General features: G+C 48.0%; 10 protein-coding genes across 10 annotated transcripts; 3 read left to right on the forward strand and 7 right to left on the reverse strand.

Moving 5' to 3' along the window:
• Positions 1-2,694: 2,694 nt before the first annotated feature.
• N7509_001199 (uncharacterized protein) lies at positions 2,695-5,188 on the forward strand (the record flags this gene model as incomplete). The annotated part of the gene is given in 4 exon segments (XM_056625836.1): positions 2,695-3,160; positions 3,332-3,602; positions 3,650-4,712; positions 4,730-5,188. The coding sequence occupies 4 exon segments, from the start codon at positions 2,695-2,697 to the stop codon at positions 5,186-5,188; spliced, it is 2,259 nt and encodes a 752-aa protein (XP_056494418.1).
• A 736-nt stretch (positions 5,189-5,924) lies between these two features.
• N7509_001200 (uncharacterized protein) lies at positions 5,925-7,310 on the reverse strand (the record flags this gene model as incomplete). The annotated part of the gene is made up of 3 exons (XM_056625837.1): positions 5,925-6,207; positions 6,330-6,692; positions 6,763-7,310. 3 exons carry the CDS (start codon positions 7,308-7,310, stop codon positions 5,925-5,927), a joined length of 1,194 nt encoding a protein of 397 aa, XP_056494419.1.
• A 1,080-nt stretch (positions 7,311-8,390) lies between these two features.
• Positions 8,391-8,999, forward strand: N7509_001201 (uncharacterized protein; the record flags this gene model as incomplete). The annotated part of the gene is made up of 1 exon (XM_056625838.1): positions 8,391-8,999. The coding sequence occupies one exon, from the start codon at positions 8,391-8,393 to the stop codon at positions 8,997-8,999; it is 609 nt and encodes a 202-aa protein (XP_056494420.1).
• A 260-nt stretch (positions 9,000-9,259) lies between these two features.
• N7509_001202 (MARVEL domain-containing protein) lies at positions 9,260-10,000 on the reverse strand (the record flags this gene model as incomplete). The annotated part of the gene is made up of 1 exon (XM_056625839.1): positions 9,260-10,000. One exon carries the CDS (start codon positions 9,998-10,000, stop codon positions 9,260-9,262), a length of 741 nt encoding a protein of 246 aa, XP_056494421.1.
• Positions 10,001-10,452: 452 nt separating this feature from the next.
• N7509_001203 (flavin-containing monooxygenase) lies at positions 10,453-12,229 on the reverse strand (the record flags this gene model as incomplete). Its single annotated transcript, XM_056625840.1, has 4 exons — positions 10,453-11,460; positions 11,516-11,686; positions 11,758-11,915; positions 11,977-12,229. The coding sequence occupies 4 exons, from the start codon at positions 12,227-12,229 to the stop codon at positions 10,453-10,455; spliced, it is 1,590 nt and encodes a 529-aa protein (XP_056494422.1).
• Positions 12,230-13,101: 872 nt separating this feature from the next.
• Positions 13,102-14,478, forward strand: N7509_001204 (epoxide hydrolase family protein; the record flags this gene model as incomplete). Its single annotated transcript, XM_056625841.1, has 4 exons — positions 13,102-13,338; positions 13,398-13,723; positions 13,747-14,257; positions 14,320-14,478. The coding sequence occupies 4 exons, from the start codon at positions 13,102-13,104 to the stop codon at positions 14,476-14,478; spliced, it is 1,233 nt and encodes a 410-aa protein (XP_056494423.1).
• Positions 14,479-17,430: 2,952 nt separating this feature from the next.
• N7509_001205 (uncharacterized protein) lies at positions 17,431-17,751 on the reverse strand (the record flags this gene model as incomplete). The annotated part of the gene is made up of 1 exon (XM_056625842.1): positions 17,431-17,751. The coding sequence occupies one exon, from the start codon at positions 17,749-17,751 to the stop codon at positions 17,431-17,433; it is 321 nt and encodes a 106-aa protein (XP_056494424.1).
• An 811-nt stretch (positions 17,752-18,562) lies between these two features.
• On the reverse strand, positions 18,563-20,395 carry N7509_001206 (uncharacterized protein; the record flags this gene model as incomplete). Its single annotated transcript, XM_056625843.1, has 6 exons — positions 18,563-18,835; positions 18,916-19,248; positions 19,307-19,570; positions 19,656-19,911; positions 19,973-20,147; positions 20,317-20,395. 6 exons carry the CDS (start codon positions 20,393-20,395, stop codon positions 18,563-18,565), a joined length of 1,380 nt encoding a protein of 459 aa, XP_056494425.1.
• Positions 20,396-20,939: 544 nt separating this feature from the next.
• On the reverse strand, positions 20,940-22,855 carry N7509_001207 (MID1 family protein; the record flags this gene model as incomplete). The annotated part of the gene is made up of 2 exons (XM_056625844.1): positions 20,940-21,610; positions 21,673-22,855. 2 exons carry the CDS (start codon positions 22,853-22,855, stop codon positions 20,940-20,942), a joined length of 1,854 nt encoding a protein of 617 aa, XP_056494426.1.
• Positions 22,856-23,636: 781 nt separating this feature from the next.
• Positions 23,637-24,269, reverse strand: N7509_001208 (uncharacterized protein; the record flags this gene model as incomplete). The annotated part of the gene is made up of 2 exons (XM_056625845.1): positions 23,637-23,908; positions 23,987-24,269. The coding sequence occupies 2 exons, from the start codon at positions 24,267-24,269 to the stop codon at positions 23,637-23,639; spliced, it is 555 nt and encodes a 184-aa protein (XP_056494427.1).
• Positions 24,270-25,670: the final 1,401 nt, after the last annotated feature.

Below are 25,670 nucleotides of genomic sequence, written 5' to 3' on the forward strand. Positions count from 1 at the left end.
TCCGGGGCGGGCCATCATGCTTTGAGCGGCTGGCTGGATGGCTGCAACTTTGACTTGGCCCCCATGGGGGAGGGAGATTGGTTATTCCCGATAAAAGATAGGAGGGGCAATTTTTCCGAATCCTTTAGCTCAGTGGTTGCATCATCACAAGGAAGCTGCAGAATATATGGAGTTATACGGAGTACTCGTATACGCGATTCGAGTTCGAGTCAGGGAGCCCGGGGCTGGAAACTGGAGACTGGAGACTAGAGAGGTGAGGCTGGCAACTCACGACTCACTGCTTGCCTGCAGAGCAATCCACGGGCTGGCACCGACGGCATGTGGGCAAGACACGGCCGAGCATTTCTGGACCAGCCATGACGATGTGTAGTGGAGTTGTTACGGAGTTTCTCAAAAAAGTTCAGGTCTTTTGCGATCCAGAACTGCGATCGGCCAGTGTCCACTCCGGTTCACGCTTGCGGACTGGAGGATAGATCGTCAGGAGTCCACATTTTGAAGATTACGGTGGATATCGGAGTGATACCAAACGGGTGCGGGATTCATGTGAGGGGGCCCCCTCCGGGCTCCGGAGGGGCGGTTGGTTTGGGTTGGGCAGAGATGGGATGGGAAAGGATGTTGATCCCTCGTGTGTGTGTGTGCGCCAATCCTGGGAACCATGGTGTTTGTGCTATTTTTTCCCTTTCCTTTTGTGCTGATACAAAGGTGATAGAGTTTCCGATGAGACGCTGGCGTCTTCCGGCATGCATTGAGTTTGAAGATTTTCCTGTGATTTTTCTTTTTTCTTTCCATTGGAGTTCTTCGCCCTTGTTTTTGAAACTTAGCTGCAACTTACAGACGGATCCACCGCGGCTTTTCTGCTTCCTGCTGCAGGTCTTGCCTTGATGTTGGCCCGGCTGGTTCTGCATTTGCGGTGCTGTGGTGCGCTGCACTGTGGTGTTCTCGGGTGTCTGCCGTAGGGCTCCCCACTGTATCTTACTGATTAGATACCGAAGCTGGCAAGTAAAATCCATGGCCGCCCCCCCAACACCTCCAATAACACCTCCAATAACTCCCCAATAACCCCCAAGCCTTCCGGGAGGGGCGTCAAGTGAGGGGTCGTGCCCTAAACTCAAGGATGCACGATAGAGACGGGAGAGAGTGGCCCGGGGACCATGGAACAAGAACCCCAGCAGCAGGGGTAAAAAAAACACCAACCAGACCCAACCAAACCAAAATATGGGTAACCCCTGTTCCCTGTTCCTGCGAGCAAGAGCGAGACTCGTTCACGCAAACCTCCGTTACGGTGGATTCCGGTGGATGATTCCGGATGGTTCAACCGGAAGAAACTGGAGCAGGATGATCCGTACGGGGGAGCACAGGAAGACACGGCCGACTCCGCGCGAATCGAATCAGAAAAGGTTGGAGTTTTAATGGGCTTTGGACTTAGTGGTAGGGATCAACCAAAAAAAAGCGTCAAATTTGGCATGAGATACGGGTAGTATGTACTCCATATTGCCCTAGCAAAAGCCCGTCAGATCAAAATTAATACCTAGGCTCTATCTGATAGAGCCCAGGAACTGCCGAGCACATGTCCCATCGGATGGCTTAGTCTAACAGTCGCCTAGTCGATTAATTACAGTGCGATCCGCTCCACAAGATCGCAAAGCCCTACGCACCATTCCCAGAGTGGGAGGGGGTAAAATTGATTAATACCGACGAAAACCGTTGGAAGCCCGAGGCTGCGCTAGCGACGCGGGGAAATTCAAAATCGCATGCCTCAGGAGTTTTCCATCCTCGGGCGAATCGGGGAGATGCGAGGCGTGAGACCTGCACCTGCGCCTGCGCCTGCATGCGCATTCCATCCCTCGGAAGTATACGTGAGGGCGATGTGATGCGATGCGATGCGATGATGCGGTGTGACAGGGTGATATACAATCATGGAGAAGCAGAATAATGCAGATAACCATAATAAAATAGGTGAATGTTGCGAACCATGAACCATAAAGAGTAATGGAGACAGGAATTAAGAAATAAAAATATTAAAATAAAAACAAAAATAAAATAAAATAGATCCAATGGAGTTGAGGGTATGATACAGTACGGGCATGCTGATACCTTCCTGGAACAGTTAGGTCGGCTCCAACACGTTCAGAGCGCACTAGGACAATCCTTGGTTTCGGCTCCGTGTTGCTGGGACGAAGAGCAAATAATAGACAGCGTACTCGGGACAATAAGTGGACTTGAGGATAGATGCATACTACGAGTAGAATTGATAGATCTATGAAGATACTTCTATGTGGGAATCACCATCATAAACTTGAAGACAACACAAATAGCAAACAACAAATAGCAAACAATCAGTATTGATTGCGTAAATACCGAGCCCGAATCCCTAAAATAAACCAATCCATGGCTAAACATCTGTGCAACACCCCTGAGAGTCCACCGGTAATACGCGACCCGCAATGCATCTGCCATACACCACCAATACCATACATCCACCTACTTCAGTAGTACTAGTTCCAAGGTTACTAGTACCTACTGTATCCTCTTCTATTCTACTCCGTACTCTTCTAAATATGTCCTCACCCTCTAACATCTAACATCCAACCTCTAACCATCGTTTCGCGCTTATTCCCTTCCCCCCGACTACCATGAAACATCCCCAATCGCTATAGCTTCTTGCCTCATTATTTGGGGCGTTTCCGCTTCAAAATGTTTCCCCAAGCCTCGCCGGCTTGGGACGACGACGGTCACAGTGATCCTCCGTCAACTCGCTCCTCCAACGACCCTCCAGAGCATATGGCTCACGCCCGTTCTCGTTCTACGGCTCACACCCATTCTCCAAAGCGTTTATCAGTCTTCAGCGGCCGCTCCAGAAGCAACACTACCACCTCTACCTCTTCGCGTCTGTCCCCCGGTTCTTCCATGACTTCGGTCGATAGCTCTGTGCCCTCCCAGGACGAGCGTACTTCTTCTTCTCTGGGCATGCGCGAGAAGCCAGACCGCTCTTCTCGTTCATTTCTCGCTCGTGGGAGCCGCATTCTCCGCCGTCAAGGCAGTAAGATCAATATCGTCGCCACGCTGGACGAGGAAGACGAGATGGATAAGTCTCGAGGAGATGGAAATGGCAATGGAAATGGTGGTATGTTTGGCCGCCGCGCCAGACACCAGGAGAATCGTAAGTTTCTTGATGCTCAGCAATGATATTGACAACAACTTCCCTCGTGGCCCCTGGTTGGATGGTCCGTGACCCGTGACCCGGTGACTCGTGACTTGTTCACCTCGTGGCGGGAATGTTAATGTTTATGCAACCTCATCTCACCTCACCACTTACTAACTTGGACTCCAGAGGACCGCCTGAAAAGCATCATTTCCGACCCCTTCGATTTTCATCATCTCACCCATACCAGTCCCGCACAATTCCAATCCATCGACCAGACCCGCGAAAATGATCTCGTCACCGAATTCTCCGTCATTCGTGCCTCCCAGCGACCCGAGGCCGCCCTGAAAGGCATTCGCGCCGATGACATCAACTTCCAAAATCTTTCCGCCGATGATCTGCCATTGCGGGCATTTGGGACCGCAACCACCGTGGATGAGCCTATACCGAGCCCCCCCAGGTTCGCCTGTAGCCGGGGGTTCGAGCCCCAAGGGTCATGCTCGACAGGGATCTCGTGCCCACGAGAACTTCTCGCGCCCTGTGTCGAGATATCCTCGTTCTTGTCCCACTACCCCGCCGCCTCCAATGGCCCCCGAGGTTCCCGCTCGAGGGGGAGCCTGCGCCTCGGGCAATTGATGAGATCCTGGGACTGTCTTCGCAAAAGACATACCCTGAGTATATCGAATCGAACTCGGGGACGCAGCTCCGCTTCAGCCCTGACCCGGCTGAAACCATGACGATGCGAACCGGTACCTCCTCTATGAGCAGCCACAGCCATTACGATCTGGAAGATGTGCCAGAGGAAGAGGAAGCTACTCGCATGTGGGACAGCCCCCCAGCGAGCATTGGATATGGTCGTTCTCGTTCGACCTCTCAAGTTAGCCCGGGTACTATCGTGGAGCCCTCTGGTGTTCCCGTTCCCAAGGGACCTCCCAATGGCCTGTCTATCTTCGTGGCTGAAGAGCTCTCCAGGAAATTCTCCGAAGCGTTGGGCTCGCCAACCCTGCCACAGAACATGCCTAATACCTCGCCCAAGGAGGAAGCCGAATTTGACGCAACACCTCCGTCAGCTCACAGCGGTGTGCGCCAGTTTGCCTCCGAGGATGAGCTATACGATTCGTGGGATGCAGACATCGACTACTGCTACGAGCATGCGGCCGAGTCCACTTCCAACTTCGACTGGTCCCGCACTTCTCTGGATGAACAGCGACCCCAGATTGGAATTGCCTGTAGCGACGAGAGCTGGGGTCTTTCTGCGCCCAAGCCGCGACACCTGCAGCCCAGTCCGCTAAGCACCTCGACCCTCCCCACACCAGACCTGGACCCCAGTCCAGCTCACTCGGCAGTAGCTCACTCGGCAGCCACGCCATCTACCACAGATTACGAACGGGATTTTGTAGTGCGCAGCGCGGGGGACTACTTCCAACCTGTCAGTTCGTCGATCCTGCCATCTGCACTGGGCAAGCAGATCAACCAGGACACGCTGTACGAGGAGTATCTCACCACTGATGCCGAATCCGACCGGCATTACCCCTTCGTTGCGCAAGGCATGATGGCCGAGAACAATCCGGTCTCCCCCCGCAGCAGCTTTCCCCTATCAGCAAGTGTAACTCGCAAGAAAGCTTGATGCTCTCGCGCGCCGCTTCCATCGTCCGCAAACACCGCTCCTCTGTCTCAACGACGAGCGTCCCCGAGCTGATTTACAGCCTCTCCAACAGCCGTGAGCTTATGCCAACGGACCGTCTGACAGCCGCTGAGGCCCTGGCTGCAGGGTCAATCAGTCGCCCGCCTTCTTCCTCTCAACACCGCCAGACCAAGAGTCTCGAGACATCCTTCATGTTCCAGGGTGGTGGTAGCAGCACCAGCCTAGTCAGTGCAGACTCAGCCACCACCCCCTCTACTCTCATCCATGACCGCGCCAAGTCTGTCTCTGAAGTAGACCCGCATCACAAGGCTGAACCGCCTCTTCCTCCTCTCCCACCCATGAACCCTAACCGGAAGAAGTCCCGGAACCCTTCTTACTCTCTTTTCCCCACCGCTGCATAAGCGTCTCTCTACACACACCATGCCCATTTACTCACCCACTCACCCTGACACCCTTTTAACATCTGGTTTCGATATAAACCACCATCTCCTTGTCTGCAATATCTCTCTCACTGTCTCAATTTCCTCACCTGTTTCGTTTCAGGGAAGACGAAATATGTTTTGCATATGGGATCTTCTGGTGTCTTTCGCTCGGATAGAATTTCTTTTTTCTTGTTATCTCACCCTGTTACTGTTTTGTCATTTTCGATATGAGTTACGACCTGTTTCTTTTACCCCCACCTCTCTGTCTTCACTGTGTCTCCAGATGTTTATCTCTGTCTTTTATGTTTGCGTTTCTCTTTATTTGTTGGATCGGATCGGATCGGCCTGGCCTCTTTTGACATGTTCAATCGTTTCTCAATGCATTTCTCAGCGATTGGGTTGGTGTCTGGAGGGAACTATGGAAAATGAAAAAGTATAGGAATGGAATGTCGCTTGGATTGAATGGGTTCCGGTGGTTGCGTGGGTTTAAATCTAGTCTGGTTGGGACTGGATCGGATCGGATCGGACTGGTTTGAATCATTAGGAATCATTCGCTATATACTTTTTTTTTCTTGAACTCGTTTCTCTTTCTTTCAATGTAGATGTTATTTATTCGTTCTGCGTTGTGCTCCGCAAATATTCTCTGTATTTCAAGTCTGCGAGCATGCGAGTCTATCGACATAATATCATGATTTATCACCCTCCATGCTGATGTCTAAACTTGAATCTTCAGGTTCTTAATATCTTTCTCCAACCAACCCCTCCACCCCTCATCGTCCAGAATAAACCTAACCCGCGCCTCAAGCCACTCCGTATTTCCCCAAAATCCCCAAGACGCCTGGAATCGGCACCAGTCCACCAAAGCAGTCTCCCAATGCCGCACAAACAAATCCCAATCGTAAAACCCCGGGTCTTGTTCTTTGTCCCGCAACAACGACGCACGATATCGCTCTAGCAGGAACTTTTCCCAGCACACATATCCAAAGAATCCGGCAGATCTTGATAGTACCCGGACCGTGACCGTGACACTGGGTCTCCTCCACCCAAAAGCATATCCACCGGCACCGAACAAGTAAACAACTTCGCAAGATCACAAACACCAAGCCCAAGACCCACATACTGAAAATCGAAGAAGGCAACATCGTCACCAGACTCCGATGTGAAAAGATTCTCGGACTTCACGTCCCCGTGGATAAGTGACTCCATTGCCCGGCCTTGGGGTGTTAGACACAAAGCTGCTAACTCGGCCGTCGATGATGAGCTTGAGCCTGGTGATTTCGAAAAAGGTTCACAGAATGCCCCCGACCATTCAGAGGAATCGTCCTCGACCAGGGAAGCATATTCCGTCCGCCTTGTTGCAAGATAAGTGTACCCACCATTAAGCCATACATTCCCATTGGCATTTTCCTTTTCATTTTCCCCTTTCTGCACTGCCTTGGCTCGTCGAGCATACTCCTCCAATGGCGGAAGAATATAGCCATCTCTTTTATCCCCACCATCATCTCCACCCACAGACCGAAGTCCAAGCCCCCAAGACCGCGCATGAAAATAACCCAACCACTCCAACGACCCAAAAACCTGAGCCGAAGAAAGAACGCTCCTCTTTCTCCCCGGAAACGGGGTACGTGCTCCGTAAATCAGCCATGAGAATCGCCATACAGCCAGTAAGTTGATCAGGCTCCGAGCCCGACGTCGAGGCAAGACACTTCGCAACGCCTAACCCGTCCAGACCAGGAACGATATGGCGATAAAAGTACTGCTCGACTTCGTAACTGAACATTTTGCGCAGATGGCCTTCGTCGGCCTGTCCTGCAGTGGTAGAGCTTTTCGGTGGCGAGATAAGTTTGAGAATTAATTGAAATGTGTCTCCTGCCTTTGCTTTCGTGAATCCATTTCGCTTGCGATTTGAATTCGAATCCGAGCCGTAGCACAGTTCGTGTAAATGCGTTGCTGCCTCTTCACTGCCTGCTCGCGCGGTCACGGAGCATATCTGTCCGTATCCAGCCCAGAGTCTCTGGATTGTTTTGCAGGATATCAGTGAGCTGTCGTGTTGGGATAGAAGAATGCTGGCGACCCGGGCCGGGTCGGTGTGGGTTGTCATTCTCGTATACTGCGATTGTGATTGTTTGTGGTGGTGGGTTTTTTCTTTCTTTTCTTTAAACTGGATATCTTGTGTCGTGCGCGGAGAGAAGTCAATTCTCTATGCGTGATTCTTATAGTCGTTTTCTCTGCTTTTGATGTTTGTCCCGCGATGCCGAGGGTCACACGAGGATTGGATATATGATGAGGGATGCTGGGTGGGTCTGATGTGATAAAATGTGATGCTTCATACTGAGGAGGGAATCACGTGACAGTGGCTATGTTGGTGGAAAGTTGAAGAAGTTGGTGATTTGCGGGATTGATGAATGTGGATACCTAGGTATGGACTTGGATGTGGAAGGTTTAAGAGATGGGAGGAATAGGGTTCCTATCAAGATTTCTCCTGTGCCTCCAAGGTTTGGGGTAAATTATCATGAGGGGATGTCGACGAGTGCAGCTTTACGTATATGAATCTTCGAGTTTGGCCTCCAAATTGGTTACATCTACTAGGAGTATGATTCAACATGGGGTACAACTTCAATTTTATCTGTGGTAATGGTGAATGTGCCTGCCTTGATGGCTACTCACCTTTCTCGACTTTGTTGCTTGTGCATTGTTGTTGGCAATCCTGACTGGTGTCTTGATCCAAGTCTCCAAGCTACCACCCCCTGTGTTCTAAAAAAAATTGATTAATCTAGCCAAAAATATACTTTCTCTAAAGTTCTTTGCAAATTAAGCGCGAAAGTCTATCTATACAGAAATAACGAGATACTTGGTACGACGAGATGGTGTCGTCTGATGGGGCGGAAAAAGATAAAGTGGAACTCGGGGAGAACAGGAACGCCACCCGATCTCTTAACCGGCCCGACATCAATTTGAAAATGACTTGAATATTTCGCATCTACGCTCTCAAAATAATGCCTAGTGGTATGCCGGTTTCCAGGCCACTATAAAGAAGCACTGGTGGGGTTTCGATACATTGGTGGTCACCAACGGCAAAAGTTATACCCCGCTCATAGAATGCCGTCCTATTGCTTGGTGGCAATTCAGTCAAAACAATCAATCATTTGACCAGTCTTCGAACGATAACACTCAAGCCAGAATGAGTGGTGATAAATATCCTGTTGAAGGACAGAAACTGTCCCCTTCAAAGAGGGACATCCAACTATCTGCCGGCAGCAAGGCCGCTCCCGAGAAAGACGCAGTCGCTCGGGATGAATCAAATGCCAGAGAAGAACCAAATGCCACCGAAACATTGGCATCATCTTCTGGTACATCTTTGATCGATGCATTGTGGTCTCCATTTGGTTCGTTACTGAAAGGCACACCAGACCGGAACAAGAATCAAGAGTCTGGTTCTGACCAGGCATCGGATCAAGATGGGCAATTCCCAGAACAAAGTCAGAGCCCGGAAGCAACGCTTGGTGAGAATTTTGAAGGAGATACCATGGCAAAAAGTGCAGCCAGAACTGGCAACAAAAATGCGACAAAAACAGTTCCAGCTACAACCCCCACGGAGGAAAAGACAGCCCCACCGGAGGCATACTATGCGGCAAACGAAGTGCCGCTGTTCAAGAAACTCCAAAAGAAGCGATTATCAGGGACCCGCACAAAACAACTCCTCCGTGCTGCGTCGCGCGCTCATGACGATCCCCCCCCCGCCGGAGCTGGGAACATGCTGTGGAAGCTCCTGCGATCCGTGCGTGAATGATCTATGGAAAGAAGAGAGAGACGTCTGGAGAGAAAGGTGGGGCGATAGAGCAGTGGAGGGTGACGGGAAGAGGAAAGAACTAGAATGGTGATCTATTTCCACGCTTATAGAACTGATTTATGTGTTGGATTCAAGTTGGTTGTGGCGAGGATACCTTTAGAAATACATTGTACATAGCATGCAGCCAAAATAGAGCTGTCACATTGAATCATGATTGCGAACGGGCATAAACCGAAACCTGAAGAATCATCTTTTGCTTCTCACATCTTCACCGGACCCCGCTTTTCCCCCATGTCCAGCGAAACCTCAAACAACTTTGAATCTTTCTTGTCATCGTGACTCTCAGAAATCGTTCTCAAACCTTTCTTTTCATCCCGTGCATTCGAGACATCCGAAATTTTAATCTGGCTATCCTTTTCCCTCTTCTCTGAAACTGTTATTCCCGTTTCGATGTCTTCCTCGCGCAGTCTCTGGAGAGCTTGCTCCTGTTCCTGTTCATCCTTATCCGTTCGCCGCGTAACCTTGCGCGTCCGAATACACCACGCAACACCGAGAACAGTCGTCAAAAGCCACAAAAGCATATTGATCAAACCAATCCAAACCGCCGCACGCATTCGAGTAATTGATTGAGTAGCCTCGACGTATGGCTGCTGGATATCCGAGTCATGACGAATGTAAATATTGCCAAAGACACCCACTTGCGCCATCCAAAGAACGAACAACACGGTATCCCAAGTTACCCATGCAACATGGACAACCATGAAAAAGCAGTGCACGGCGCAAGTAATAGCAGAGAGAGCCACAACAAATTCGGCGTAAATCCATTCAGTTTGGCCATGTAAATGGTGTTTGCTTGCATGGGTCAGATCCACACCGTATAAAGCTGCGATGACGATGGCGAAGACGAATTGGAGGGTTCGTAAGGTGGCGCGACTGATTACACCGAAGGGGCCTCTGCGATGCCAGTATTGTTCGATTGCTTGGTATTTCCTATTGGCCATGATAGCGGCGAGGAGGGGTAGATGGAGGAATTTGGGAGCGGGCAGCAGAGTGGGAAACGGCCCTTTGATCGAAGACTGGAGTCGAGCTTATATTTAAGTGTTAGCTGTCGAAAGCCAAATATTTAAACATAGAATTTCGTTTTTAAGAATAGAAACAATGCCGGAGTTCCCCCGTTGAGGATCCATGTTTCTTGCTACGATTACGATGGAATTTCCCTTTTAGGGAATTTTTGGCGTATTCGTACCCAGGAAGTGAGTAGACGACCAATGAGCATGCCAGCCCCGTTAAAGGATCGGCATTTGTCGATGGACAACCATCCTCTGGTTCAACTTGAGAAAAAATCACTTGTGAATTGTCAATGTTCATGATTGAGCTGCACTAAAGGACAAAAATCTGTCTGCTGACCGACATGGCAGTCATCGTCTCACAACATGCCATGTCCCGCTTTATCTCAAAAAAAGCTTTCCAGTTGCGTAGAAATCCCTTCTGAAAACCGTAACCAAGTATCATAGCTGAGCTTGCCCCCATCCTGGGCAGCCATAGAGATATACCCTGTAAAGCCAACAGCAACGAGGCAGCCTAGGGCGAGATACCTCTTCGCTGATCTCTTCTCGCTTTTGCGTAAAGTGAAATCAGACCACCGCGGGAAAATAGTGCGGAGCCAATATTTGTACATTGGATCAGGATAGATGAAGGTATTCTTCTTGGTCACCGGGTCCATCCACCAGCTTTGGCAACCACTGTTAAAGACCAGGTGCTGCAGTTTCTCATGAACCCAGGAGAGGTCGCGCCTCTGTGCTTCAGACTTGACCATAATTGAGTCAGTGTTGCCTTTGAGTACAGGGCGCAACAATCGACAGGAGTAATTGATTTGACATTCAGAATGGAATATCACAGAATGCTGCCCGGTCGCGGTGTTGGGTCCATAGAGAATGAAAAAGTTAGGAAAGTCGGACACAACAGTTCCCTTGTAGGCCTCAGCTCCCCCCAACGCGTCCCACACATCGTGAAGGTCCTTACCATCGATACCTCTAATTTTCATGGGAAACAGCCATTTCTGCGTTTGAAACCCAGTGGCGTAGATAATCGCATCTGCTGGGATCCTTTCTGCCTCTCTGGTTTCCACATAGTCTGGGCCAATTTTGACAATAGCACCCTTGGTGAGCAGCATCTGTGGAGAATGCAGGCATTTCAGGTAGGTAGCAGTGTTGACTCGGCGTTTGCAACCAGGCTCGTAGTCCGGCTTGAGAATTTCTCGGTATTTAGCCGGTGCTTCCTCGTCGATGTATGAATAGGTAGCCTCCCTTATCTTTTGTCGCATAGCTGCACCATTGCTGTCCATGTAGAAGGAAAAGAAAGTGCTTTCAAGCTGCCAGGCCAAAATGAAGCGGTAAAGACGCGCGGCTAGCGGCAGGTACTTCAATGTGAACTTGAACGCTTCAGAGTATGTGGGATTTCCCTGTTTCATATTGGTTAGGAAAACGAAGGTAATCAACTCATCGAATATGACTTACTCGCTTTGTCCACCAGTGAGAGCTCCGAACATGTTGCGTCACTCTGCCTTTGGGCCCAACTGACTTCACAAGCTCGGGAACAAACTGCGTAGCTGACGCACCATTGCCCACGACAGTGATTTTCTTCCCGTTGGGTTTGAAGTTGTCATCCCACTCTGCGCTGTGGAACATCTCCCTCGGAAAGAATCGGCGCCCTCAATCGGGGGAATGGCTGGGCGATCTAAGGTTCCAATTGCACTAACGACAACAGGAGCCGTGCGCTTGAAGGTCTCGCCAGAGTTTGTGTTCTCAAAAGTTACGATCCACAGAGAGCGGGAGGCGTCCCATGTCATGTCAGTACATCTAGCATTGAAGCGACAGTGCGGCAGAATGTTGAATCTCTCAGCGACAGAAAAGAAATCTGATACCATGTTAGCGATATTTTTGATCTAGGTGTTCTCGGCGGTCGGGATTGTACTCACAAGCATGGAGCTCATCTCTACCCGGATACATGGTAGTCCAGTCATGCTTCAACGCAAAGCTGTAAGAGTAGAAGTGGCTCGGGATATCACACGCACAAGCGGGATAACGATTGTGCCACCAAGTCCCGCCGACATTGTCTGACTTTTCATAGATAGTGAAGTTACTGTGTCCTAGAAGGCGTTTCAGCTGCACTGCCATTCCAAGACCAGAAATGCCCCCTCCGATGATGATAACTTCTTTCGATCGATCCATAATACCGGATTTGGATATAACTTAAGCTCAAGAATAATTTCAATGAATAGTTGAATTGTTAGTATGCTCTCGCAGTTTTGTGAGCAAGATAAACGAGAGGTTTAAGTATTCTTCATATGTATGAAGTGAATACAGTACAGTGCGCTTAAACCTTCCACTTTCTCTCTATTCTAGTTTGTCTCCTCTCCCTTCGACTCCCCAATGTGGGGACCCCCGGATTGATTGTTTTCTCTGCTAAATAAACCAAATGACTTTGGCTCACATTCTGCGTTAGTTTACGGAGTAGATTTGCGCTCAATCTTGAATGTGGCGAAATTATGGACCCACATTGTCAATTAAGGTACGGCGCTTGCGCTTGCACTTGCACCACAACAGACTCACTGGCAGCCGACCCGCTTGTAAATTTGAAGTCATTCGAATTGATTCCTCATATAACAACCTTGGAAAGGACTCGGAGGCAGGGGTTATGAAAATCATGGAGATGCGATTGTTATAGGGCCCACCTCTAATCCGTCCCGAGGTCACATATATATTTAATTGTTGCTAAAACTATGGTTTCGAAAGTTTCAGATTGCCCTCACTTCTCTAAGACCTAATATACGACTGTGCAAGCGCAAGCGCCGCTGGAGAAAGCCACATGTGGATATAAAATAGTTCCGAATTCAATAAAAGAGGCAGGTATAGGGGGGAAATGACGACAAAGGATCAACCCATAGCCTGCGCCTAGAAGGGAATTGATTCAAAAGAGCTGGCCGACCATGTTGAAGCCAGCTATTGATTCAATCTTCTCTTTACTCAAAAGTCCTCAACACTTAAACGCCCTAGCTGCTCTGAAGTGTGACCCTTCGAACTTCTCCTCTTTCCTCTTCAGCATGGTACTCAAGTCGCCCATTCCACTGGACCAATTGAAATTCAATGTCCCCGTGCGCTATAAGCTGCACGTAGACCGAAAGCTACTGGATATCACGAGGAAGAAACTGGCGTTGTCGCGTTACCCCGAAGAGCAGTCGGACTTTGGCGAAAACAACTGGGCTCAAGGCGCTAATGTATCCCGCGTGAAACAGCTTGCGGAGCACTGGCAAAACAAGTACGACTGGGAGACACAGGAGGTAATAAGTAACCCGAACGGATATAAAATTTGTTCTGAAGCTAAAACGTGATTTGCCAGAATTTGCTCAACGATGCCTTTAATCACTTCATTGTGAAGCTTGATGTCCCTGGATATGGCTCCTTGGTGCTCCACTACACTCATACACGGGCACATAATGACAAAGGAATCCCCCTCTTATTTTCGCATGGCTGGCCAGGGTCATTCGTGGAGGCAATGCGGATCGTTGAGCCATTGAGCAAACCGAAAAATGCCGAAGATCAGGCGTTTCATGTTGTAGCCCCCTCAATTCCCGGGTTCGGCTTCTCCCCGGCACCAGTGAAGTCCGGCGTTGGACCGAATGTAGTCGCTCGCGCCTACAAGATCCTTATGACGGAGGTTTTAGGGTATCAAAAATTTGTTACTCAAGGGGGAGATTTTGGATCATTCATTACTCGTTCTATGGCTATCCAGTATCCGGAGGCAGTCAGAGCTCAGCATTTGAATATGTTCCTGTACCCCCACCAACCATTATCTCGGCACCTGTCGCATATTTACGCTGGTGCTTTTCTGCGTTCACATATTCGGCCTTCGAACATAAAGCCCTTCAGGTGCGAAGAAATTTCGAGCATGATCAAAGTGGTTACCTTGAACAACAAAAGACGAGGCCCCAGACTCTGGGCTTTGCTTTGGGTGATTCGCCGGTCGGTTTGCTGGCCTGGTTCGTGGAGAAGATCCATGACTGGGCCGATGTGCATGATGCATTTAGTGACGATGATATTATCACATTAGTCATGATGCACTGGATTCAGGGAGCGACTCCTGCTCTACGATTCTATAGAGAGGCGTTTGGCCGCGACATGCGCGAAGCTGAGAAGACGTTCGAGTCGTATGTTTCTGCTCCGACAGGCGTTAGCATGTATGCGAAGGAGCAGCTACATGTAAGAAAACAGTCCCTTTGTCTTTTTTTTCCTGGACAATTTTTTTTAAATTATTTCTGCAGTGCCCACGCGACTGGGCTAATCAGGTCGCCAATATCCAGTTTTGGCGTGAATATGAGAAGGGTGGTCACTTCTCATCCTTGGAGCGGCCAGATATTTTCGTGAAAGATGTTCGTGGTTTCTTTTCGTCCCAAACTGTTCTCAAGACATTGGCTTCCTAGCTCGGTGGCTGCTTAGTACAGGATTTACAGAAAACGAATGCCATTATCCTGGCAACTGCCCGAGATATGGATTTCAAATCTTGGGTAGAGATATCTCGGAAGGGGGAAGATCTTTGCCCATATTTGAAAAATTTGCATTCTGCATGAGTCAAATTATAATGATGAATTTGGTATCAATTCAATTTGACAGAAGTTTAGATGTTAGAACCATGAAAATGGTGATGCTTGTAAATGACTAGAGATATCTGAGCAAGGCAACAGGGAACACGATATTTGATGCCTCAGGGATAAAAGCCTCAACATGGTTTATCTGGTCAGTTAGTGCTGATAGCAGTTCTATCATTGAACACACTCTTACTGCGAGTCAAAAGGACATCTACAACAGAACCTCACGCTAAGACGTGAGGGCGGCACTGACTAATCGCGAGAAGCGCTTCCACTTTCCTAATCCGTACATGCGGGTTCCCCTCCGTGATTCTTCATCTTCCATTGACTCCTACCCTTCACCATCCGCAAGACCTCTTTTGACAATTAGTCCACGAAAAATATTGGATAATGCTATTTTTTCGCGGTGATGGCGATATCGTGGAAGCAAAAAGTCACTCTGTTCGAACGAGAACTAGATCCGGATGGTGAGGCCTATCCCTGCGAATTTATGATCAAGATATTGACATGGCTTCATAGTCTTCAGTGCCGTGGCCGGCGTCGAAAGTGTAAGCGTTTCTTGTTTTTCCTGATCATGCAGAGCGTAGCTGATGCATACTAGGCGATGGAAGGCACCCGCGATGCCGTGGCTGTGAAGTACGAGGCCTGACCTGTCTCTGGGGTCTCAAGGCCTCATTCCACCCGTCACGTAACACTAGTTTATCACACCGTGAAGCCAGTGTATTAAGCGGTGTTGAAGAAGGCAGAAGGCGAAGATCAAGCCTGGGCAGGCATCATCAGTTCATAGATGAGACGAAAGAGGTTGTTAATGAATATCGGACAGCTAGGCGTTGCTTAGACGGCCTCGAGCTTACAGACGAAGAGGGACACTCATCTCCCCATTTCTATCACTCATCCCCACCACTAGATACAGGAGACATAAGCATCGCGGACATATTCACCCAGTATAATCAGCGGGTTTCCGATGTTCCAGCAGACCTTCGGAGAACAGGCCATATCTCTCCCATTCTCGAGCCTCAACTTTCCAATCTAGCCTCGACATTCGCAGCTTCGGCGAGACAACCTAATGACCATCCGTTCTTAATTTCCCGAACCAACTCAAACTATCAAACTCCGCAGCCGGTGCCAGAACTTCCAGTCACCGCAAGGGAAAAAATACGACTTATCTCTGCCTATCTGCGAGGTACCGGTACATGGTGCGAGACAACAGATTCTCAGAAGCATTTTACGGTGAAAAGCGTGCATGAAATGATGAAATCACCGCCATTCGCCGCTGCTGCCATATCGCTCGCCTCGCGTCAACTGGATTATCTCCAGGGACAGTCAAGGCCCGTGACATTGGAGCTGTACCAATATACCATCCAGTATCTCCTCTGCCACAACCCTACACAAGCTGACGCTTGTATTTTGGCTACGTGCACCCTTCTTTGCGTATACGAAATGATGGCATCGCCAGTCGAAGAGTGGAGGCGGCACTTAAGAGGCTGCGCAGGGTTTCTTCGGAATAAAAAGTGGAATGGGTCAAGTGATGGTATTGTGAAGGCGAGCTTTTGGGCCTTCGCTCGAATTGGTGAGTGAAATTTCTACGAGTTTCTGGCGCCATTTAACGTTTGGTTTGTCACAGACACATGGGCTGCATTTAATAGTGGCAAAGCTACGTTGATACCGACTGAGTCCTGGGTAAACGACGATTGCATTACTTCAGTTTATGCAAAGGGAGATCTGGATGACTATTGCAATCTAGCAATTTTGATATTTGCAAAAATTGTGAATATTCTTTCTGCTGCCCAGGAGCTTAAGGGAGGGGCAAGAGCCGCTTCCTTGAACGCTTCTCTTTGTTCCCTCTGGGAAGAAATGCAAGAGTGGCGCCAGTTCCGACCAAGAGAAGTTTATCCGCTACTGAGAGATACTAATCCCTCGAAACCTTTCCCAGAAGTCTTGTACTCACAATCTTCTCCCAGTAAGCCTCAATTCTATTCGTGGCCATTCGCATCTAACCTTGTCATTTTAGACTGCGGGAATACATTTTATCACGCCGGCTGCATGCTGCTGCTGCAGGATGGCCTCGTCAAGTATGGGTCAAACTTCGAATACTCTTCAACTATGGGAGAGGACATTGTATGTTGAAACTGAATGTTCCGGCCTTCAATTTTCTTTTGATCTGACAAGCTCCTAGGGTGACGCAATTTGGCACGCCCGAGAATTGATCGGTATTTCTATTTCAAATCATTCCCAGTGAGTTGAAAAAGACTCCCCCCTGTCTATAATCTGAAACGACGGCCAAGCTAATATTTTGCGATGAAGTGCCAACTGGGTAAATCAACTTCAACCCTTATTCATCGCCGGAACAGTATTCGGAAATCCCTCAAATTTAGCCATTCGGAGATGTGAAACGTCTGTATCTCCGGATGGTGAGCCTCTTGATATAGAGAGTCTTGATTCCGATACATTTTGCACTGAAAAGATCGTACTATTGAGGCATCTTGCCAAAATTGAGAGTGAAACAGGGTGGAAAACGTCAGATCGGGCTGCTGAGTTAAGATTACTATGGGGCTTTGCATAATTCAAAGGTTGGCAGGCAGCTCGCGCACTTGATATGTACATAGTAGACCCCTCCACTTTGTTCAGTCATTTCAGGGCACTATCGCCCACTTGTGGACATCAATGATCCATTTTTAGCCACTCGCTCTGTTCTCATGACATCTCGGCACATTCGTCACGACCGCGTCGATAGTCACTCTCACCCCCAAAACCAAGCGCTTCAGTGCGTTTGAAGTAGGGCTCAAGTTAACCATCGTCGTCCTCGGAATCATCGTCCTCATAGAGTCCCTTAGGGCTCAGATCCCAAATAACCGCTATCATCCACGCAAGCCATGCAGGCGGCGGTGGCCATTTCCGCAAATACTCAATACGCTGTGACTCATCGAGGCTTCCTTTTTCTTCCCCCAACCAGTTGAAGAAAAATTCGAAATAGTCTTCGCCAGCACCCATACGCCAGCATATGCTGTATGGATCGGTGTCCTGGAACATGAAATAAGGAGGCGGAACTGCTCCATGTTGAGCGACCAGCTCCGCAATTTTATCCTCAGCGCGTGTCAAGTTGCCCATTATATATGCAACTATAATATATTTATCCGGGCGAGGGCCAAAGTAGAGATGCGATGATATAGCAGTTAGCTTTCTGATTCAACCGAATTTGGGTGACACGCGCTGCGGCACGTTGTGATTCTGAAATGGGCGAAATCAAGAGTTGCGCACATGAGACTGCAACAAGCAGACAGATCAGAAGTGTGGGGGAGACGGCGAATAGGAGCAATTCTTGGGAGTTAGACCATTCTAATAGCGTTCATATCAGCAAAAACTCTGACAGTGGGAGAGATAACAAAGGTTCGCGGTCAACTCACGCGAGGTAGCAAAACCCTTCACTCGTATCTGACCGGAATCCAGCCAAGCACCAATGGGAGAGGCTTGGCGGGGCAATGTAGTGTATGTCACTCGCTATGTTTTTGGCAGTCTCGGTGTTAACATCCCTGAATTATCGTCATTAGACGGTCTATGCTTTTGTATTTCGTTCTATCTTGAATACAAGTAAAATCCAAAGGCGACTCCTGCTGGTTTAGGATCGTTTCCAAGGTTCAAAAATTGTGCAATACGAGTCGTAAGAAAGTCTGCAAAGTATCAATTTCACGATTGAATTATATAAAGCATAATGTTAGCATCTATTATCAAGCATGCTACTGGCTACTAGTGTAGAAGAATGAATCTGAGGAATAAGATGGTGGAGACCTCCTCACAGCTCCCAGTTCCCGATCATTTTGATTAACAGGATAGTACTATAGTATATATTGTGATCCATGGATATCCCATTAAATACCAGACTGGTTGCTAGTACTCCTCCAAATCTCTGCATTGGTAGACATCAGTAGACATAACGGAAATGCAAGAGCTCCTTATCGGTCTTGTCCAAAAGAGCCGCATTTAAGTCCTCAATAGAATCACCAATATTCCCTTGATCCAAGCGATCACGGCGCCTATTTTCCCAGATAAGATAGAATCGCAGACCGATGGGAATACAAAATGTGATTCCGAAGCATATCAGCATTGCCAGAAAGCCTGAGGGGTATGAAGGAGCCTCGTCATCGAAGAATAAATGCGGGCCGATGATATTACCAGTGCAATATCCGATAAAGATCTAGTACTTGTATATCGTATTAGTGTATCTGAATCCGAGTCTCTTGATAGGAATTTTACAGAAGGGGGGATTATGCATACCATTGCATTCACGGTCGTCTTCTTGGTGAAGCCACCAATATTTCCCGTGGACATGGCTAGGGTCAGAGGAAAGTTCACAGAATAGGCATTTGCAAGACAATATCCGAAGAACCGAGCCCAGACATTATTAGGAGATATTTGTCGAGCCATTGCGGCTCCGACGATTGAAAGGCCCGCATTCCAGACCATCCACCATGTTCGGCTATTCTCGAACCAGGAACATCCTGCAGTGGAGAGGTAAACGAGGAGACCTTGGATCACGTATGTTATGATCTGAACAAGTAATGTGTTCAGGGTACTGAAGCCGAATCCTTCGATGATGATGGAGCCAAACTATTAATCTCATTATTAGTCCCCTGGAATGGCATGTACGTTCATCTCGACCTCTCACATTCGACACTCCGCCATTCGGAATAGAGCATGTTAGTTGAATAAGCACAAGAGCCCAGCACTTCAAATCCAGAAGAGCTTCTATAAATTGTTGAAGCTTGAACTCATTGCTTTTTATACCGGTCATATTCTCCTGGACTCGTCGGATGGCCTTGTACCTGTCTTCTTCGCTGAGAAAACGGGCATTTGTTGGGGTATCTGGAAGCCAGTAGAAAAGCACAAAAGACCAGACAATCGTGATTGCCCCAAAGATGAGAAAGACGGCCTAGCACAACCAGTCAGAGGAATGCCAATTTTCAAAAGAAAGTGCGAGTTCACAGGCCTGTCCCAATCGAACTATGCCTTCTTACCTTCCATGGAGCAATGCTTTCCACATGACCGATGCCGTACGCCAGAAGCCCACCAAAAATTCCAGCAATGGTGATCCCCTGAAACCAGATACCATGGCGAAACGGCTGTTCAGATCTCTTATACCACATAGAAACGACAATTCCCAGACCAGGCGCAATAGCAGCTTCAGTCGCACCCAAGAAGAATCGAACAGCAATGAGGCCCTTGTCATTGAATGCCGTCGCCATAAGCATTAGCACGACACCCCAGACAATACTAAGAAACATATCAGCAAATTGCTACCAAAGTAGAAAAGACAGATCAGTTTCGAGCTCACATGGACGTAGAAATCATCTTGCCAACAGGGAAGTGAACTAATAGCAGAGCGGCAACATATGATGCAGCCAGATAGCCAAAATAGTAAATGCTGCTCGCCCAGGAATAGTCCTCGCCCTGGAGATTGAGTTCATCCTGTAAGCCTAGAATAGCCGTGAAACTCATGGCGGATTTGTCTAGAAATTGAAACATATAAGATACAGCCATTATTGGCATAAGACTGCAGTGGACCTGTGGTCAGCGCTGGCCGTTGTAACAAGATACAAGCATGGTATTTTGATATGGCCTACTAGAGATCGATTCGACGTAAAAGTCTTTTGTCCTCTTCTGGAGTAAGAGGGATACCGACATCCCGCTGGGCAGGATCCTTGATGGGTTCGTCCTCAGTTTGTCCCTGGAGCTCAATAGAATGCTTATTGGCCATGATGAATGAATCTCTGGAATCAGCGAAGCCCAATAAGTTTAAATGGCGGCACCGGCACTAGGTTTGGGCTCAGCGTAGAATTTAGAAATCACCCAACGTGAGAGGCAATTTTGTCAACAAGTCAGACCAGAGGGTTAAAAAATTTAACCCAGTAAGCTTCACCTTTATACCCTTTTCCCCGCAATCAAGCACTTGACAAGACACGAGGGTAGCGTTACATGCCAAGCACCTAGCCTACAGTGCATATCCTATAGGAAGCTGGACGCCTTGTCAAAACGAACTGCCAAGTCCTTAGCAATGCCAATTCTACTTGCCAGGACCATGATAAAGATAAGGTAATGCTTGGCGCATAAAAGATCCGAGGACAATGGGAGTCATGCTAAAATCTTCAATTCGCTGCGCGAGGAGCTAATATGGATATGTATCAGAAAAAAAAAGAAGACAACTTGAAGAGTCCCAAATCCATGCATGACGTTCGAGGACTGATGGAGTTAATGCAGATCATGAAAAATCGGTCGTAAACTGTACAACTATGCGCTTCAAACTACCACAAAGCCCACCAAATTCCCCACATCGCAGTAAGCATATATATGCTACCCCAGACTCCAGCCCTTGAAGCCACACTCAGGTAATATGCGGCGCCCAGGTAGCTGCAAGTAACAAGACCGCTCGAATCGCGATATCCATAGGACTCATTCATATACTTTCCCTCCGGACACGCGAATCCCAGAGCCGCGGGACAATTTCGCACGAGATCATGGCAGATGTCCTGGCATGGAAGAACCTCTTTGTAAGGCCCAGGCTTGATCTTCTCGTCGATCAATGCATTGCGTGAGTTATTAGTTGCCTTGGACTTCCGGTAAGGGCTATCGGCTGGTAATGAAGTGCCATTGATGAAGGCTTGTCCAGCATTGCGAACCTTCAGGTATGAAGCGTCGTTGCTGAAGTCTTCGCACCGCGGGATAGTAACGCTACAAAGCCACTGTTTGTAGGACTTGGCGCATTTCTCACAATCCGTGGCCATGGAGAACATGGAATCCTGTGAGGTATTGCACTGAACCTGCTGAAGAGATTTTTCGAAGTTTCCCCAGTATTTGAAGGCGTAGTCGTCGTAGATATCTCTCAAGGCACTGACGTTCATGCTTGGACGAGATGGCACGGCGTAGGCGACCTCATCACAGAAGCTGAGGTTGAATAAGACGGCACAATTGTCATCTAAGTAGGTTAGTTTGACTATGAGGAAAAACAAAACCGCAGATATTGCGTGGGATACGAACCTATCTTGGTCGTGAAATTCATAGCGGTGTAAACCTGACCTCCGCCGCCGACGACTCCTGTGCCTGAATCGGTACCATTGCCATCCATAGCTAGGATTCCGTAGTAGGTAGAATTAGAAGAGAGGCCGTCGAGGTAGAATTGTTCCTTGGGAAAGTTTCCAAGACCCCGGTGTGTCATGCCAACCTCGGTCGAGTTGCTGATGCGGCCGACTTGTGAGAGGTCATTCAATGCACAGTATGAACTTTCCAACCCGACCAGTGCGGTATTATTAATGCTGTGGGCAAATAGGATAAACGGTGGCTTGATGTTCATCCACTGTTGATAATTCGTACTGCTTTTATTGGACTCTGTTAAATTGTTTGTCACTAGCAGTGCGGTAGACTGATCGGCATCGACGAAGAGTAGATTATTGTCCGCTTGAACCGAATGGAATAATTCGTCAACCGAGGCTGCGAGCTGGTAGGAGTACTTTCCAGACCATTTCGATGAGTTGGCTGCTGACACCGCAAGGTAGACGTCACTTTCTGTGTATAAGGTTGTATTAAGATAACCCCCGACCGCTGAGATGGGACCATCAGAATTATTTTTTCCCGGACCCGGCTCTGTCAGAGTGTCTGAAAGTGAGTACCAGAGCTGCAGCTGGGGGAATGATCCAGGGTCGGTTGTCCCATTTGACTCGGGTTTGCCGCACGTCGTGAGAGACAGGAAAATTGGATTTGTGTCACGCTTCCGAAGCTCTTGATGCTCTAGAATAGGGAATTCCTCGTAGCCTCGGGAGTTGATAAACGCGGGCAATCCTTTGCCCTTGTAGGATGATTTCATATTAACCACCGTCTTCGTGATGTAATAGTACTGAATCTCTCCAACCGATATCTCGACATTTTGGAGTTCATTGTTGCCCAGGGCTTTGGCATTGCTCGGGTATTTGCGTCTGAACAAGTCCAACTCCCCACTCTCAGCGGCATTGTCAAGAACCTCGAGTCCGTTGAAAGAACCCAATGCGCCCGGGAAGCCAGTTCCGTCGTCGATGGCTTGTTCGCCTAGGTTTGGCTGTGTCACCACCTCGGGGCCATGACTCTGAATGTCTGCGGCATTGGCGAGAGATGCACTAGAAAATGCAACAAGAAACACAGTGATTGTTGCAGTCAGACAGTGCTGCAAGAGTGTGGATTGGGGTCGCATGGAAGATCGGTATGGGCGGTCGCGACAAGGGTCATGGGGATGGGATCGGAGATGGTCGAAAGCGAGGATCAAGGACGGACAGTGGTATAACACACCAGCTGGAGACCTTTTCCTGAAGGGAGCAGAACCATCGACGGCATGTAGGCAGAGAGTTGTAGGGAGGTTAGAGGTGGAGGTGGAGATGAGAGGTGAGAGGTGGCTATCGCGGAAATTCAGCCTTATCAAATGTTGCTGCCTTGCTGCCTTGGCGGGACTCGTTGGCCTCTCCCACCTGCAACAACATAAACAACGCAAATAAAAAGATTTTGCCATAGAAAAAAGAAAAGGAAGCTGAGTGACGAGGCACAGATTCTCTAGTTGGAGGTTCTGAAAAAATATGAAGAAGAAAGATGAAGCGAAGAGATAAACCCCAATTGGGCGTCTCTTGGTATCCCGTAGATGGTTTCAGTCACCACTATTTATTTGATATATTGCATTATTTAGTAGGTGGCTTAGGTATACGATACTTTGGATTTAATAATGATGGTAGTATTCAAGTGGCTAGCAGTAGTAATAAAGTTTTATATATAATCCGGCTTGTTCCAAGGTTTATAACATGAATGCAAACCTTGGAAGAAGGCGACTAGGTAAGCTAGAGCCTAATACTAACACACACACACATGAGATCCTTGAGTCATGGCCCGAGAGGCAACAGGGCAACAAGGAAATACAGGTACATTCTGATAATAACTTCCCATGCACCCAAAGAGTAATATTTATTCGCTCTTCATTTAGTGGTGGGCTAGTACCCACCCTGGCCGATTGGTTCTTGATATGCGTCGCATTCATAGAATGTTGGATCCGACATTGCACTCCAGGATTCTTTTCCGTCATCAATAGCAGCGCCATTCACATAATCATCCATAGACCAGGACACGTGGTTTCCGAACTTATTATTGAAAAAGATCTCGTGGGAGGGGCCGGTCTCTTCGCTCGGCCAGATGTCGTAATACAGGTGGGCATTGCTATCCTCGCAGCCTGTGATGGCAATTCCCTTGTCACGTATTCCCTTGACTGACACGATTGATTCCCATATATTAGCGTCCTGCTGTGTGAGAACAAAAATAAAAAGACACTACAATATGAACTTACCAGTGGGCTCGCAGACGTTGGTTTCAGTGTTATATTTGGCCACTGTGGCCTTGCCACTGCAGTCAAACACATTGGTGATTGTCATGATGCACTTTTCAGAATCGGTATCGGCTCGCAATTTGATATGGCCAACATCCATTTCATTTTGTGCTGGCCAATTGGTAGGTTCAGCCGGCCCTGTATAGGTTGGGGATGTAGCTGTTGAAGATTTGCTTGGTACAGCGGCTCCTTCAACAGCTACAGCTGCAAGTAAAGGAAAAAACGAAATCTGTTGAAAATGCATAATGAGAAAGACTGTAACCTTGGAAGACAGGTTTGTGGAAACAAGCCAATGCCAGAATCCAGGGATATGACTCTCTTTTATAGTCAGAGAATGGTATCTAATTTTAATCATACAACAGATTTACCTACAGCCATGACCCATTATGGAGTCTGCCTGGGGGCTACGTAAGTAGATTCTTCAAACCCCCAAGGGTCGGCCCCGTCGATTGGGGCGGCCCCTGATTCGCAGCCACCTTCCCCCTTTGATCCGTTTATACAAGGTCTACAGTTAGCTGAGAACAATTTTGATATGTTAAGACGTACCTAGGTACATAATCATTTGCATAGAGTATTTTAGGGTATTTTGAAATTTGGATATACTACTCATGATACTGACATAATGATATAAAACCATTTGGCCCCTAAAATGTTTCTAAAAAAGGGTCCATTGTCGTGTGACAGCCCTCCAGGACTGGTAAATCGAGGTGGGGCCAAAAAAGCTTGGATCGTCATTCGCAGATGTATACCTTGTTAGGTAAAGCGCACATAGTACAGATGCATTCAATTTCTCCACATTACATACTTGTGCAAGCTCTGATAATACCTACTTTTGTTGAATAATTTATGTTTCTATTCATAAATGATCCCATAAGGTCATCTACGGGCGAGCGGTCACCTCCGCCCGAAATCGCGTTCCTCAAAGGATATAACCCTTCGACAAACTCTCAGTGGTGGTATATGTACCTGTGAAGGTATGGGGGTGATTCCCTCTTCCAATATGTGTAGAGGCCAAATGATTAACAGGCCCAAAAAAGAAAAAGATATCGTGGATGAAGACGTGGACACTTTGTAAAAAATAAGCGTTTGTCAACTTTAGGGACGGATGTGCCCAGACTAGATGAACCTGGCATCTTCATCACTACTAGTACCACCAGGTGAACGTAATGAGCGAGTTCTACTGTTTACATAATAGGGGGTACAGGCTCTTGCCTTGGTAGGCTGATTGTGATCTAGTTACCGTTCCGAGAATTTTCTAGGTCCTGTCCCACTAAGAGGTCCCGGATCTTCCTCCAGGGCTAACTTACCTTTAAATAAAAAATATTTGACGATATTCCTCTCTATCCACTCTGCATTGTGGTAACATTGAGCTTCATCTATTTCAATATCGTTGTGTGATTTCAGTAAGCAATATACTTATGATAGGTATTACCAGGTGGTGTCGGGTTGAAAATACCATGTTAGGAGCTGTATACTTCAGGGAAAGTAGGTAGGCTAAATGTAGGCCCCAGTGGAAGGAGGGGATGATAGTTGTACCACAAGTTACTAAAGATATGCCTCCGGTCGGAACGAACCAGCCATCCATGGATGTCTCTGAAGATATATATCTACCGCAGGAAAATGGCGTGCTCTTTCACCATTCATT

The sequence above is a fragment of the Penicillium cosmopolitanum genome, assembly GCF_028827165.1.
Source record: "Penicillium cosmopolitanum strain IBT 29677 chromosome Unknown utg000003l:1.0-3747932.0:1.0-3751027.0, whole genome shotgun sequence".
In the NCBI taxonomy this organism is placed as follows: domain Eukaryota; kingdom Fungi; phylum Ascomycota; class Eurotiomycetes; order Eurotiales; family Aspergillaceae; genus Penicillium; species Penicillium cosmopolitanum.